Consider the following 11,585-nt stretch of genomic DNA (forward strand, 5'->3'; position numbering starts at 1 on the left):
TATTTATTTTTGCACCAGCTGATTTTTTTTCTTTTATCTTGTTCTGATGAATAACTGCAGAATTTATCAGTTTGGCCTCTGGTATATGCAATAGTATTGTGTGATAAATCTGGTCTAAAAAGATCTGCATTAATTAGCATTAGATCAAAGTCTCCTGCTTTTTTTTTTACGTTCTTCTGCTCGAGCCACATGTGGTCCACAGACTCGGCCCAGGCATATGGTTTTATTTAGCTTTGTGGAAAGGTTAAATAGGAAACTTGGATAAGAGAAAAGGCTCTGAATCTTTTTATATGATGCAAGTTTCTGGGGCATTTTAAAACATACATTTAAAAACTTATCAGTCTTTCAGTTTGCGAGTCTGTCTTGGTGACCGATCTTGGCCGTTACACTGCGTTTGTCTCTATTGCCTGTTTAAACACGGTGGTTTGTGTAGGGCTAATTCTCTTGGATAAAAAGCCAGCACCAGACTCCTTTAGATACTGGCACCAGACAAATTGCAGTGCATTTTGTCTTTTTTTTTTTTTGTATCATGTGCCTCTTGTTGGGTGTAAACAAAAATACTGAAATGAGTAAGTGTATATTGGAAAGCATTAGTGTGGTCATATAAAAGAGTTTGACTGAGACACACAAATACAAAATGACAAAGAAAAAATCTTTATTGGTTAAATTGCTTTTTCACAGATTTGATTAATGTCCGTTTTTGTTTGATTGCTCGGTTTTTCCACTGTCATGCACACCGTACGACAGCGGATTCCCATGGAATGGCATTACATCAGTGTTGTTCTGATTTAAAACCCAATATGCGCTATTTACCAGATGCAAAATCTTGCCTTTAGCCACTCAACGGCCCAAACCCAAGGATTCTGTGAGAGCACTGTTAAAGTGTAGTGATTTTATGCCTCGTAGAGTGTTGTAAAATAAATTAGTTACGTGCATAACAGAGAACTTCTCATCATTTTTTGCATCAAATAACACCCTAGCCAAAATCTCAGTGCAAACACCATTGTAGCTGAAAAATCCATGAGCCTCTGCAAATGAGTACCAATACTATGATGCACAATTTGAAAAATCAAAACAAAGAATGTCCATAATGAAATTTCATCTACTGGTGTTTGGTAGTTGTGGAGCTACGCTGGCATATATCTCTTAATATAACTGACTAAATATTAGTCCAGCTCTAAAAAAGCAGTCTTCTAAAAAAAAAACTCACATTTGTGACATAGTTAGTTTGATTTACAGTACTAAAACTCTATCTCTCAAGCAGCAATGATTACATTGAGTTAAAAAGGTCATTCACTCCGAAGGTAAGACATTAATTCTACTCATTCTAATTCAAAACTAATTCATTCCGTCTGCCCTCCACAAAGAAAAAAAGGAAAATAAAATGACAAAACAGAGAAAAAGGAGAACAAAAGTTAAACCTTTCTCTCACACACTATTTAGCACAATTTCAGTAAAAATGCAGAAAGGAAAATCAAGCCGTGTACCAGTTGGTACAGCAACTTAGTCCACACATAGGCTTTTTAAATTCATACCACCACCCTAAAAACAACAAATATCATCAAATAACAAAAACCGACACCACATAAATTCAAAGTTTATCAGGAAAATGACAGTCCACTGTGATAAAAAAAAAAAAAAAGTATTTGCTGATGAATGTATTGCTGAAATTTGGATTAATGTCAATAAATATGCACTTTGATGGTATTAATTATGTAGACATGACCTTGAGTAGTAGTCAATCTTAATCTAGTGGTGGATATCCTGTTAATTTTTATGAATAAATAAATATTAACACCCTATTGGACAACGGGGATTTGATGTAATGCAAACGAGTGACGTATAACCGTAGGGGGGGGGGGGGGGGGGGGTTAGAACACAAATCTACACGTACTGTAGGAGTGCAACATGTTAAAGTGGAATCATTGTGTGGCATTTTAATAAACCCAATACGAACAAGCAAACAAAATCAATCACATCACTAAGGCATATTCTGGTGGGCAGAATCGAGAGGTTTGGCCCCGCTTGTGCCCCTTTGAGCCCCCTATAGCCGTTCGGTTGTTAGGGCATATTAGCTCTGCTAGTTTCAACATCATTATTAATGAATAGTACCTCCAGCAGTGTGAGTAATTTTATGTCTCTGTATCGACTAGAGTCTAGAGTGAGGATCTTGTGCGGATGAAATCCCGCACCCTCAGCACAGGAGTTGAGCGCGTCTCACTGCCCGTGTCAGTCTTTTAGCGTCGTGACGCGGCACCAAGTCGCGCGGCTAGACGTCCAGGTCGTCGGGTCTCGCTCGACTGCTCATGTGGCTGCTGGTGCGGCTGCACGGCCGGGCGTCTATCAGCGCCAGCGGCTGCAGCTCGTGGCCTGGCGTCAGTTTCTTGTGCTCGTGCGTGTCATCGGGGAAGTCGAAGGCCTGAGCGTGCGAATTGGAGATGGTGCTTCCGTTCTGGCCCAAGCGGTTCTGTTCTGTGCTGTAGTTGGCCCAGTTCTGCTCGTTGGCCTGCTTGTTGTAATTGCGACAAGAGTTGGTCCGCTCGCCGGTGGCTAGTTTATAGCCCGGAGGCGACATGGGCGAGAGCGGTGCGGTCGGCGAGGAGCAGCCGTTGTAGTAGGCGTATTTGGTAGTGGACAGTTCCTTCGGTGTAGGGCTCATGGTGCCGGTGTGGAACTGGTTCTGTTGGCCTTTCACACGGTCCTTGATTCGTTTGAAGAGCACGTAGAAAAGCTCTATGATGTTGAGCAAAAGCGAGACGAGCGAAACCACCAGCATGAAGATAATAAAGATGGTCTTCTCCGTGGGCCGAGAGAGGAAACAGTCCACCCGATGTGGGCAGGGCGATCGCTCGCACGTGTACACGGCGGCCAGGCTGATGCCGTAGATGTACCACTGGATGACCAGGAAGCCCACCTCAAAGACGGACTTGAAAATGATGGTGACTATGTAGGTGCGCAGCAGGGCGCCTTTCATCTTCACCTTGCCGTGCTCCTCTAGGCCGTGCTTGAACTTCTTGTGCTCGATCTTCTTCAGGTAGACCTCGACGTCGCCGCCGTCGTTCTGCACGGCCTTCAACACCTCCTCTTTGCGGTTGAGCTTCTCCTCCTTGCGCATCAGGTAGAACACGTGCGCCAGGTACAGGAGCGTAGGCGTGGACACGAAGATGATCTGAAGCACCCAGAAGCGCACGTGCGAGATGGGGAACGATTTGTCATAGCAGACGTTCTCGCAACCGGGCTGCTGGGTATTGCACTTGAAAGCCGACTGCTCGTCACCCCAGGCCGACTCCACCGCTGTTCCCAGAACTAGGATCCGGAAGATGAAGAGCACAGAGAGCCAGATCTTCCCTCCGGCCGTGGAGTAGGCCTGCACCTTGTCAAGAAGTCTTCCCAACGCACTCCAGTCACCCATCTTGAGGGAGTTCTAGCTGAAAATAGAAAAGCTCAGATGTAATAAAACGTATTCAGACAGTTTTGGACACTTCGGTGACACTTGAATATGTCTGAATGTCTTTGTATTAGATGCAAAATATCAAAGTGACATCTCTGAACAAATAACACAGGATTTTTTTTCTATTATTTTTAAACAAACAGTCCATCACTTTAAGTGAATGTATGAAGCCAGTTCCCCTCACGTTCTCAGCATACACACACACACACACACACACACATATATACTGGCACATTTGTATTAAAAAGTCACCTGGTTTTAGTAGTTGTTATGTAATGCAAAGACATTTGTACATTTTGAAGAGTGGCTTAAGTGTCCAAATGCTTTTTTTGAGGCCACTTTAGTGTATTTTTTCTCCACATAAAGCACATGATGAAAGTGTTCGTTTCAGCACCTGCTGAGGATGTTATTATGAAAATAAGCATGAAACTGACCTCAAGATTATCATAATATAAACTACACCTGGTCTCAGAAAGCTCACATAACAAACATGTGGCTCACACACACACACACACACACACACACACGCTCGCGCGCGCACACACACACACACACACACACACAAACACACACACACACACACACACACACACACACACACACAGGTAGGGGTTAGATTTAGGGTTGTGAAGATAACTGCCAGCACTTGCTGTCTTTTGTTTTGAGAAATTAAAGTTTTCAAGCTAATGCTACCATGACAGTTTTTACAGAAAGTGAGTCATCATCATCTACTGATTAAAACATCTTAAATGCCTTTTTAACATGACTAAGAAAAGACTGACTGGGGAATTTAAAGACACATGTTCATTTAGCAAGATCTTTGGTCCCTCTGGTTACATCAGCAATGTTTAAATGCAAACAATAACATTCACTTGAAATCAGAATTGAATTGGGAAGCAAGTCTTTCATTAATTCCCCTGTGCAGCGTGGAAAATCAAATATCATAAGGAACTGTTTAAGATCTAAAGAATTTCCTGATTCATGTGGTGCAGGCATGATGAAGAGCATCTCTTCAATATCCTGGACAATTTGTGGGTCTCGTGGCACTAATAAAGTTTAAATGGGGTATGTGGAATGTATATTACGACAATTACAGTGTTAACATTTATAAGAGACATCAAGGGAGAGACATCAAGTATTTTTGTTGTTTAGACATCCAATAGGCAGAAAGTAGGCTTGTCTCTCTGTAATGTCCCATTCTACTAAATCTTTGACAGGTTTTAGTATATAGTAAAGAATATAGTATAAAAACTGTTTAACTTTTAAGTTTTGCTACAGAAGGGATATTTAAAGGGATAGCTCACCAAACATGTACATTCTGTCACCATTTACTCTCCCTTGAGTCGTTCCAAACCTGTATGCATTTCTCTCTTCTCCTGAACACAAAATAACATAATTTTGAAGAATGTTGATAAGCAAACAGTTGATGGGCCCCATTGACTTCCATATAATTTTTGTTTTTCTTCTTTCATTCTATGGAAGTCAATGGGGCCCGTCAAATGTTTGGTTACTGACATTCTCCACAATATCTTCTTTGTGTTCAGCAGATTCATACAATTCATACAGGATTGGAACAACTTAAGGGTGAGTAAATGATGATAGAATTTTCTTTTTTTGGTGAACTAACTTTTAACATTGTAATATGGGACTGAACAGTGCCCTCTACAGCGCGTTGACGAAACAAGCGAAACGGATCGTTTTTTATTTTTTTATTTTTTTACCAGAAAGTCGTATTAGAGTTGTAGAAAAACACTCTGAGGAAAAACACTCTGTTATAATTGGTTCCAATTAAATTCATGTATTTGATTCCTGCTCACATTTTTCTTAAAAACTTTATTCCAGACACAAAGTTTTTGAAGTTTCTAATATTTCATTTTTGTTTTAATTACTGAAATGTCTATTAAATGTCTTGTTTCTATCGAACATGTCCTCCACAACAGACGTGGATGAATACTAAACCTAAATATATTAGGCTATAATAATTGACCATATATGATTATAATATATTATATGAATCATATGGTGATTCATAAACTATCGTTTCATAAACTTCTAAACTCACTGAAAAGTTTTTCAAAATCAAATCAAATATGACAAAAGCTTTTTAAAATGATTATTTAAAAGTAGGCTAACGTTCCACTGTGATGGTCAGTTATGAATAGACTATTAGTCCAGCAATGAAAAAAAAAATGTTTTTAAAAGTTGAAAGTCTTTCTGTAAAAACGTACCTAGATAGAAGTAAAGAGAGGAGAGCCCTGTAGGGACTTACTCCGTCACCTCTGAAGACCAGTCACCAAATCCAAGTAAGCGACTATGGAGAAACTGAGGCACACTTGTCAAACTTTCCCTGCTTATAAGAGACTCGGAGGAAGAGAGTGGAAAGCAGAGGCAAAAAGTTCGGCAAAGTCACATGACTGCTACGTCAGGTTTTTTGGGTCCTCCTCACACACTCTCGTTTGATGGGCTTCTTCAACTCAGACGAACAACTATGTCTCTTGAAAACTTAATGAAATTGACGAGAATTTAACAATTCATTAACAGTCATGTTTTATAAGAATGTTTTCATTGTAGGCTACAAGTGATCTGTAAATCAGAATGGCAGAAAGTTTTTGATTATGAACAGTAGCCTATATATATATATATATATATATATATATATATATATATATATATATATATATATATATTTATATATACATACATATAATTTTGGTAACACTTTACAATAAGGTTCAGTAGTTAACATTAGTTAGCTACATTAGTTAGCATGAACTAATAACGAAGTGCACTTATACAGCATTTATTCATCTTTGTTCATGTTAATTTCAACATTTACTAATACTATATTAAAATCTTGTTAACATTATTTAATGCACTGTGAGATAACATGAACAAACAATGAACAGCTTTATTTTTATTAACTAACATTAACAAAGATTAACAAATACAGTAACAACTTTATTGCTCATGGTTAGTTCATGTTAGTTAATATATTAACTAATATGTTAACTAATGAACCTGATTGTAAAGTGTTACCATAATTGTTGAATAGCTCAATAGCCGAGCCCTGTCTTTATAAGACAATAAGTATTAATACACAGTCGTTTTCATGTACACATTTATCTCACATTTATTCTTGGTGTATAAAAAACGTGGTTGAACATCTTCCAAGTTGAAAAATAAAATTAAAAAGGCTTTAGAAAGTATAGAAACGGACAAAAAAATCACTGGCCTTGTAGTGACAGGAGTGAGTGCAACTCAAGAAGATTACAGCGCCATCTAGTGTTCAGTTAGCAAAAGTTATAATCAGCAATATTTTTCATAGGCTAAGTTTGATCATAATGTATTATATTAATATTTCTGAATATAAAGTTGATTATATTTGCAATATGTATTTTACTACAAGTGTTACCAGAAATAGGTGCTAGAATATGACACAAGGACTTGCCTTATAGCTCAGATTGGGCTTGATCAAGACTGGCTTTTCTTTGACCGAGCCGGTTCTGAAAGGCCATATTTAACTCATTTTGTCTCATTCCATTAACAGCACCGGGTTCTACCATTAAAGCTGAAAGATAATTGGAATCTCCAGGATACATTACATTCTTATATTTCTTATTCCTCTCACTTATCCTCTTACAAAGCAAATAGAATATTTCTAGAACATTTAAGGCCAGAGACACACAAGCGACCACCAGCATGAAGAAAATGAAGATGGTTTTCTCTGTGGGTCTAGACATGAAACACTCTGTCTTCACCGTACAGGGCAGGATTTCACAGTAGAACTTGTGCTCCATGATAAATCCAAACAGATAATACTGTCCAACGATGAAAGCCACCTCTAAAATGATCTTTGCAAACAGCTGGGTCAAGTAGCTACCCAACATGTTTCCTTTGATTGCAACCTTCCCGTTAGCGTCTGTATATTTTGGCTGCTTCGACATCGGGTTCCTTTTCAACTCCTCTCTCATTTTTTTCTCTTGGTGGATGACGTGTATCACGTGGCCCAGATACACCAAAGTCGGAGTGGAAATGAAGATGATCTGCATGACCCAGAAGCGAATATGCGAGATGGGGAACTTCCAGTCGTAACACACGTTCTCGCAACCAGGCGTGTTGGTGTTGCATACTAAGTTGGATCTCTCGTCGCCCCACACGCTCTCCACCGCCGCTCCCAACACCAGGATCCTGAAGATGAAAAGGACGACCATCCATATCTTGCCGATGACGGTTGAGTGGGACTGTACTTTGTCCAGTAAAGCTGAGAGAAATCCCCAATCTCCCATGATTGGTTGTTCAGGGCTTCCCTGGAGGAGAGATAGGACATTTACACTAAATTATACACAATTCGTTTTTATAGGAATACATGGTGATCATCACAAATAGGAATTGGAGGTTAGCAGACTGAAATCACGTAGCCTAGATTAGGCCGTTTTTGATCAAAGTTTTTACTCTTCATTTTTTAAGAGTATACATTTCATAAGCAAAACACTGAAAAATGGCATTTCTTAGTATTTTTGTCTTGTTTCCAGTCCAAATATAAAAACTCTTAAATCAAGATGCATTCACTAGATGAGTAATATTGTTTTCTAAAAAGGAAAAAAAAAGAAAAAAAAAGTTTTTGCTTCCTGTTACCCTCAAATCTACCAACATTTTTTAAATTGAGCCCAGCAATTTAAACCCCCAGAATATTTTTTTTTTTTCAAACATTTAAGTCAGGTACTTTATGTTTCTTTGTTGGCTACTTAAATATCCCTTTAAATAAAACACCACCGACCCTTATACATCCAGAATACCTATTGCATGACTATGGACATATTAGCAAATCACTATACAATATCACTGATTGGCATAAAATTAAACAATTCTATATATTGTTGGTGTTTTAATAGCTTTATATTATTATATTACACAATTTCTGTTATCAAGGATAGGTTTGGGGGTCATTTTGACACTGTCTCAGGATGTCTCACTGTTGGCACGACACAGGACTCATGGAAGCGTTCACATTTTCTTCTCCGGACAATCGATTTTCCAGATGTTTGGTGATACACATGATAACTTTGCACCAGTCTTTGCTGTCCAATTCGTGTACTTCCTCAGTCAATCTCTGATGTTTTTATGGGAGAGAAGTGGCTTCTCCTGCCCTTCTTGACACCAGGTCGTTGTGCAAAAGTCTTGGCCTCGCTGTGTGTGCCTGATTCCTCTGGAGGAGAAGGTCCTGGCACTTGCTGGACACTCTGGGACGTCCTAAAGCCTTCTTCACCGCAGCCAAACCTCTATTCTTGAAGCTCTTGATGTTCTGGTTAATGGTTCTTTCAGGTGCACAATTCTTTGCAGATATTTCCTTACACGTGAGGCCATTTTGATGCAAAGATGATGGCTGCACATCTTTCTTTGGAGGAAACCATTGCTAACAATGATTGGAAGCACTTCATCCTTCCTTTTATAGCAATCATGTGCTGATGATATGATTAGTAAAATTATGTTAGCTGGTCATTTGGTGACAAGGACAAAAACAGTGAAAATTGTTGCTTTGTGATAAAGCTTTTTGCAAATATGTAAATGCCTCAATAATCTAGAAAAATGTGACTCAACATCATAACAACTGAAGCAGCGAAATGTTCACATTTGGCCACAGCTGTGCCTGTCAATCAAGTGGGAAGTGGGACCATAATAACATGCCATTTTTGGAAGGTAATTTATCTGCTAGATAACATGAGGGTCAACACTACTTTGTACATCATAAGAAGGATGGCGTCTACGCTAATAATTAGTCTCTCTGATTATCCCGAGGTTTACCGCAGTTTACCGCAGTCTCTAATTAGTCCCTCTGTTTATCCCGAGGTTTACCGCAGTCCGCCGGATCCAGGCCGTATCCAGATCTGATGAAGGACCATCACATGGACACGACGACAACGCTTCCCTGAAGTGCCAGCCTCATCAACACTGTTACCCCTTTTCCACCAAGGCAGTGCTGGCGCTGGTTCGGATCCAGAGCCTAGTTTCAAATCGGTTCTTTGCTTTTCCACACAAATAAACCTGGCTCTGGGCCAAGAAAACAGGTTCCAGCTCAGCATCAACTTTGCGCTGGTCTCGAGATAAGAACTGGTTACGTCTGGTGCTGGGGGCGGGGTTATCATAATGTTCGAAAACAAAAACTTTGGGACGCCATTTTTAAAACACCGGTCAGCTGTTAACGTTAGCTTTAAAATCATCCGCTGGACGCTTTATTAGTCTTTCTACATGGGTTTAGTTAGTGATCGGGCTATAATTAGACCACGTCGGCTGTGTAATCGCTGACAACCGGGACAATTTCATAGTGGTTGGTGTAAACCAGGACATTTTAGCATCCTGACATGACAGTTTTTTTCTCTGCACTATGGACACGCAACTCAAAATCGAGTGTGTCCCGGTCAAACCGGGATGTCTGGTAACCCTATGTTAAACACAAAATTAATTTCATAACTGTACGTTCACACCGCCGCCGACAAAGAAGCTCTGGCCGCTTGTCAAAAAGTACGGGGAAGCTTGTTGACGCTTTGGCCGCTCTGACGTAGCAGGGAGAAGAGAAGTGTCACAACATTGAATGTAATAAACAGAAATAACAAGCAATACATTGAAGAAACCTTTTATAATGAGCGTTCGTAAACAAGCGTTCGTAAATATTTCAAATAAAAGAGGTCATTTTCAAATGAGAGAGATAAGGAGAGAGATCTCAGAGCAGAAAGAGAAATGGTTTATAAGTTTACTGTGGAAGCTTATATGTGTTATGTGTGTCAAATCACCAATGTGTGAACAACAACATTTTTGATATTTCTTATATGTTTTATACAGCAAAATGAGCATGGGGTCAAATTGACCCAAAATAACACATATGCTTCAAAATGTGTACAGAACATTGAAAACATATTATCATGTTACCAGTTGTCCCCATTAAATTAGGAAAATAATTTATGAAGCAAAAATGTTTTTGTTAATTATGTATTTAGAGACGTAAAATTATATATAAACAAGACAAAAATACCAAGTATGACAAGCAATTTTTGCAGTGAACTTATTTTAATCAAAAGGGTAAAGGAATGTGTAAATTGTCACCAGCCAACATGAAGGTTAAAAGAGAACAACGTCGACTGAGATTTTTACAACACATTGGCCATTTTGCTGTAATGGTCTCACTTCCCAAAAATCTTTCCAGTTTCTTTAAAGTATTTGCATCGCATCCATTCTAGAAATGTCATACTCACCAAATGATGTGGGGAAGAAAAACCGTTGTGCCTTGTAAGCTCAGATTATTTGTCGCCAACCTGTAGACATATAAAATCATACATTTTAGGACACAATCAAAAATAATTTTTTTTGTTGTATTTTGGTTTATTAACCAATTAGAAACCTTTAAGGTAAAGTTATTTCCTAGTTATGTTTCTAGAATGTTTTCTGTAAGAATTCATACATATAAGATGGGGACTAAATTTTTTATATATATATAGCCTATATTAGAAATGTTGTATGCATGTATATTCAAATATATTTAACACTTTATATTAGGTGTCTTTAACTACCATGTTGCAGAAAAAAAAAAAAGTAGATCATGCTGTATAGAAAAACCCTTTTGCTATTGAAGTGGGATACAGGTAAGGTTAGGGACAGGTTTGGTGTTTAAAGGTATGGAAATTATAGAGGTAATTACTGTTGTAATTACATCTATAATTACAACTGTGTAATATATGTAATTACAGACATTAATTACAGATGTAACTACATGCAGGTAATCATGATAATAAAAGTACAATCACTGTAAAAGAATTGTTGCCTTATACTTTTAAGTACAGTCAACCTGGATGTTTAAGTCATTTCAACTTAAATTACATTAAACTGACTTAAAAAATGAGTTGATTCTTGTATAACTTATTTTGATGAGTAAAAACATACGTTGTCATTACTTAAACGATTTATTTATATGTTAGTGGTTAAAGACACCTAATATAAAGTGGTTCCAAATAGTTAACAATAACTATCTTGTTAATTATTTAAATATAGGCTATTTTATATTAAATTAATACATTGAATATGTAACTGTTAAAATCATACCAACAAATCCCAAAATATTCTTACCTGAATGAAGGGTCCAAAT

General features: G+C 38.2%; 2 protein-coding genes across 2 annotated transcripts in view; both read right to left on the reverse strand.

Annotated features, from left to right (window-relative positions):
- Positions 1–638: 638 nt before the first annotated feature.
- Positions 639–6,008, reverse strand: gja1b (gap junction protein alpha 1b). Its single transcript, XM_077247074.1, has 2 exons — positions 5,680–6,008; positions 639–3,428 (listed from the first exon to the last, which is right to left on the reverse strand). The coding sequence occupies exon 2, from the start codon at positions 3,410–3,412 to the stop codon at positions 2,270–2,272; it is 1,143 nt and encodes a 380-aa protein (XP_077103189.1). The 5' UTR covers positions 3,413–3,428; positions 5,680–6,008; the 3' UTR covers positions 639–2,269.
- A 547-nt stretch (positions 6,009–6,555) lies between these two features.
- gja13.2 (gap junction protein alpha 13.2) overlaps positions 6,556–11,585 on the reverse strand; it is a 5,261-nt gene continuing 231 nt past the window's right edge. The window contains exons 1-3 of the mRNA XM_077247075.1: positions 11,567–11,585; positions 10,699–10,758; positions 6,556–7,758 (exon numbers count right to left, since the gene is read on the reverse strand). The exon at positions 11,567–11,585 is cut by the window's right edge and continues 231 nt beyond it. Coding sequence (XP_077103190.1) covers positions 6,901–7,737 — 837 coding nt within the window. The 5' untranslated portion in view covers positions 7,738–7,758; positions 10,699–10,758; positions 11,567–11,585 and the 3' untranslated portion in view covers positions 6,556–6,900. The remainder of the gene's footprint in view (positions 7,759–10,698; positions 10,759–11,566) is intronic.

Source organism: Siphateles boraxobius, unplaced genomic scaffold (genome assembly GCF_051911475.1).
Source record: "Siphateles boraxobius isolate OS27281-9 unplaced genomic scaffold, OSU_SipBor_1 105, whole genome shotgun sequence".
NCBI classification, from domain to species: Eukaryota; Metazoa; Chordata; class Actinopteri; order Cypriniformes; family Leuciscidae; genus Siphateles; species Siphateles boraxobius.

Coding starts and splice junctions, on each gene's coding strand:
- gja1b (XM_077247074.1), bottom strand. CDS start 3,412: ATGGGTGACTGGAGTGCGTTGGGAAGACTTCTTGACAAGGTGCAGGCC.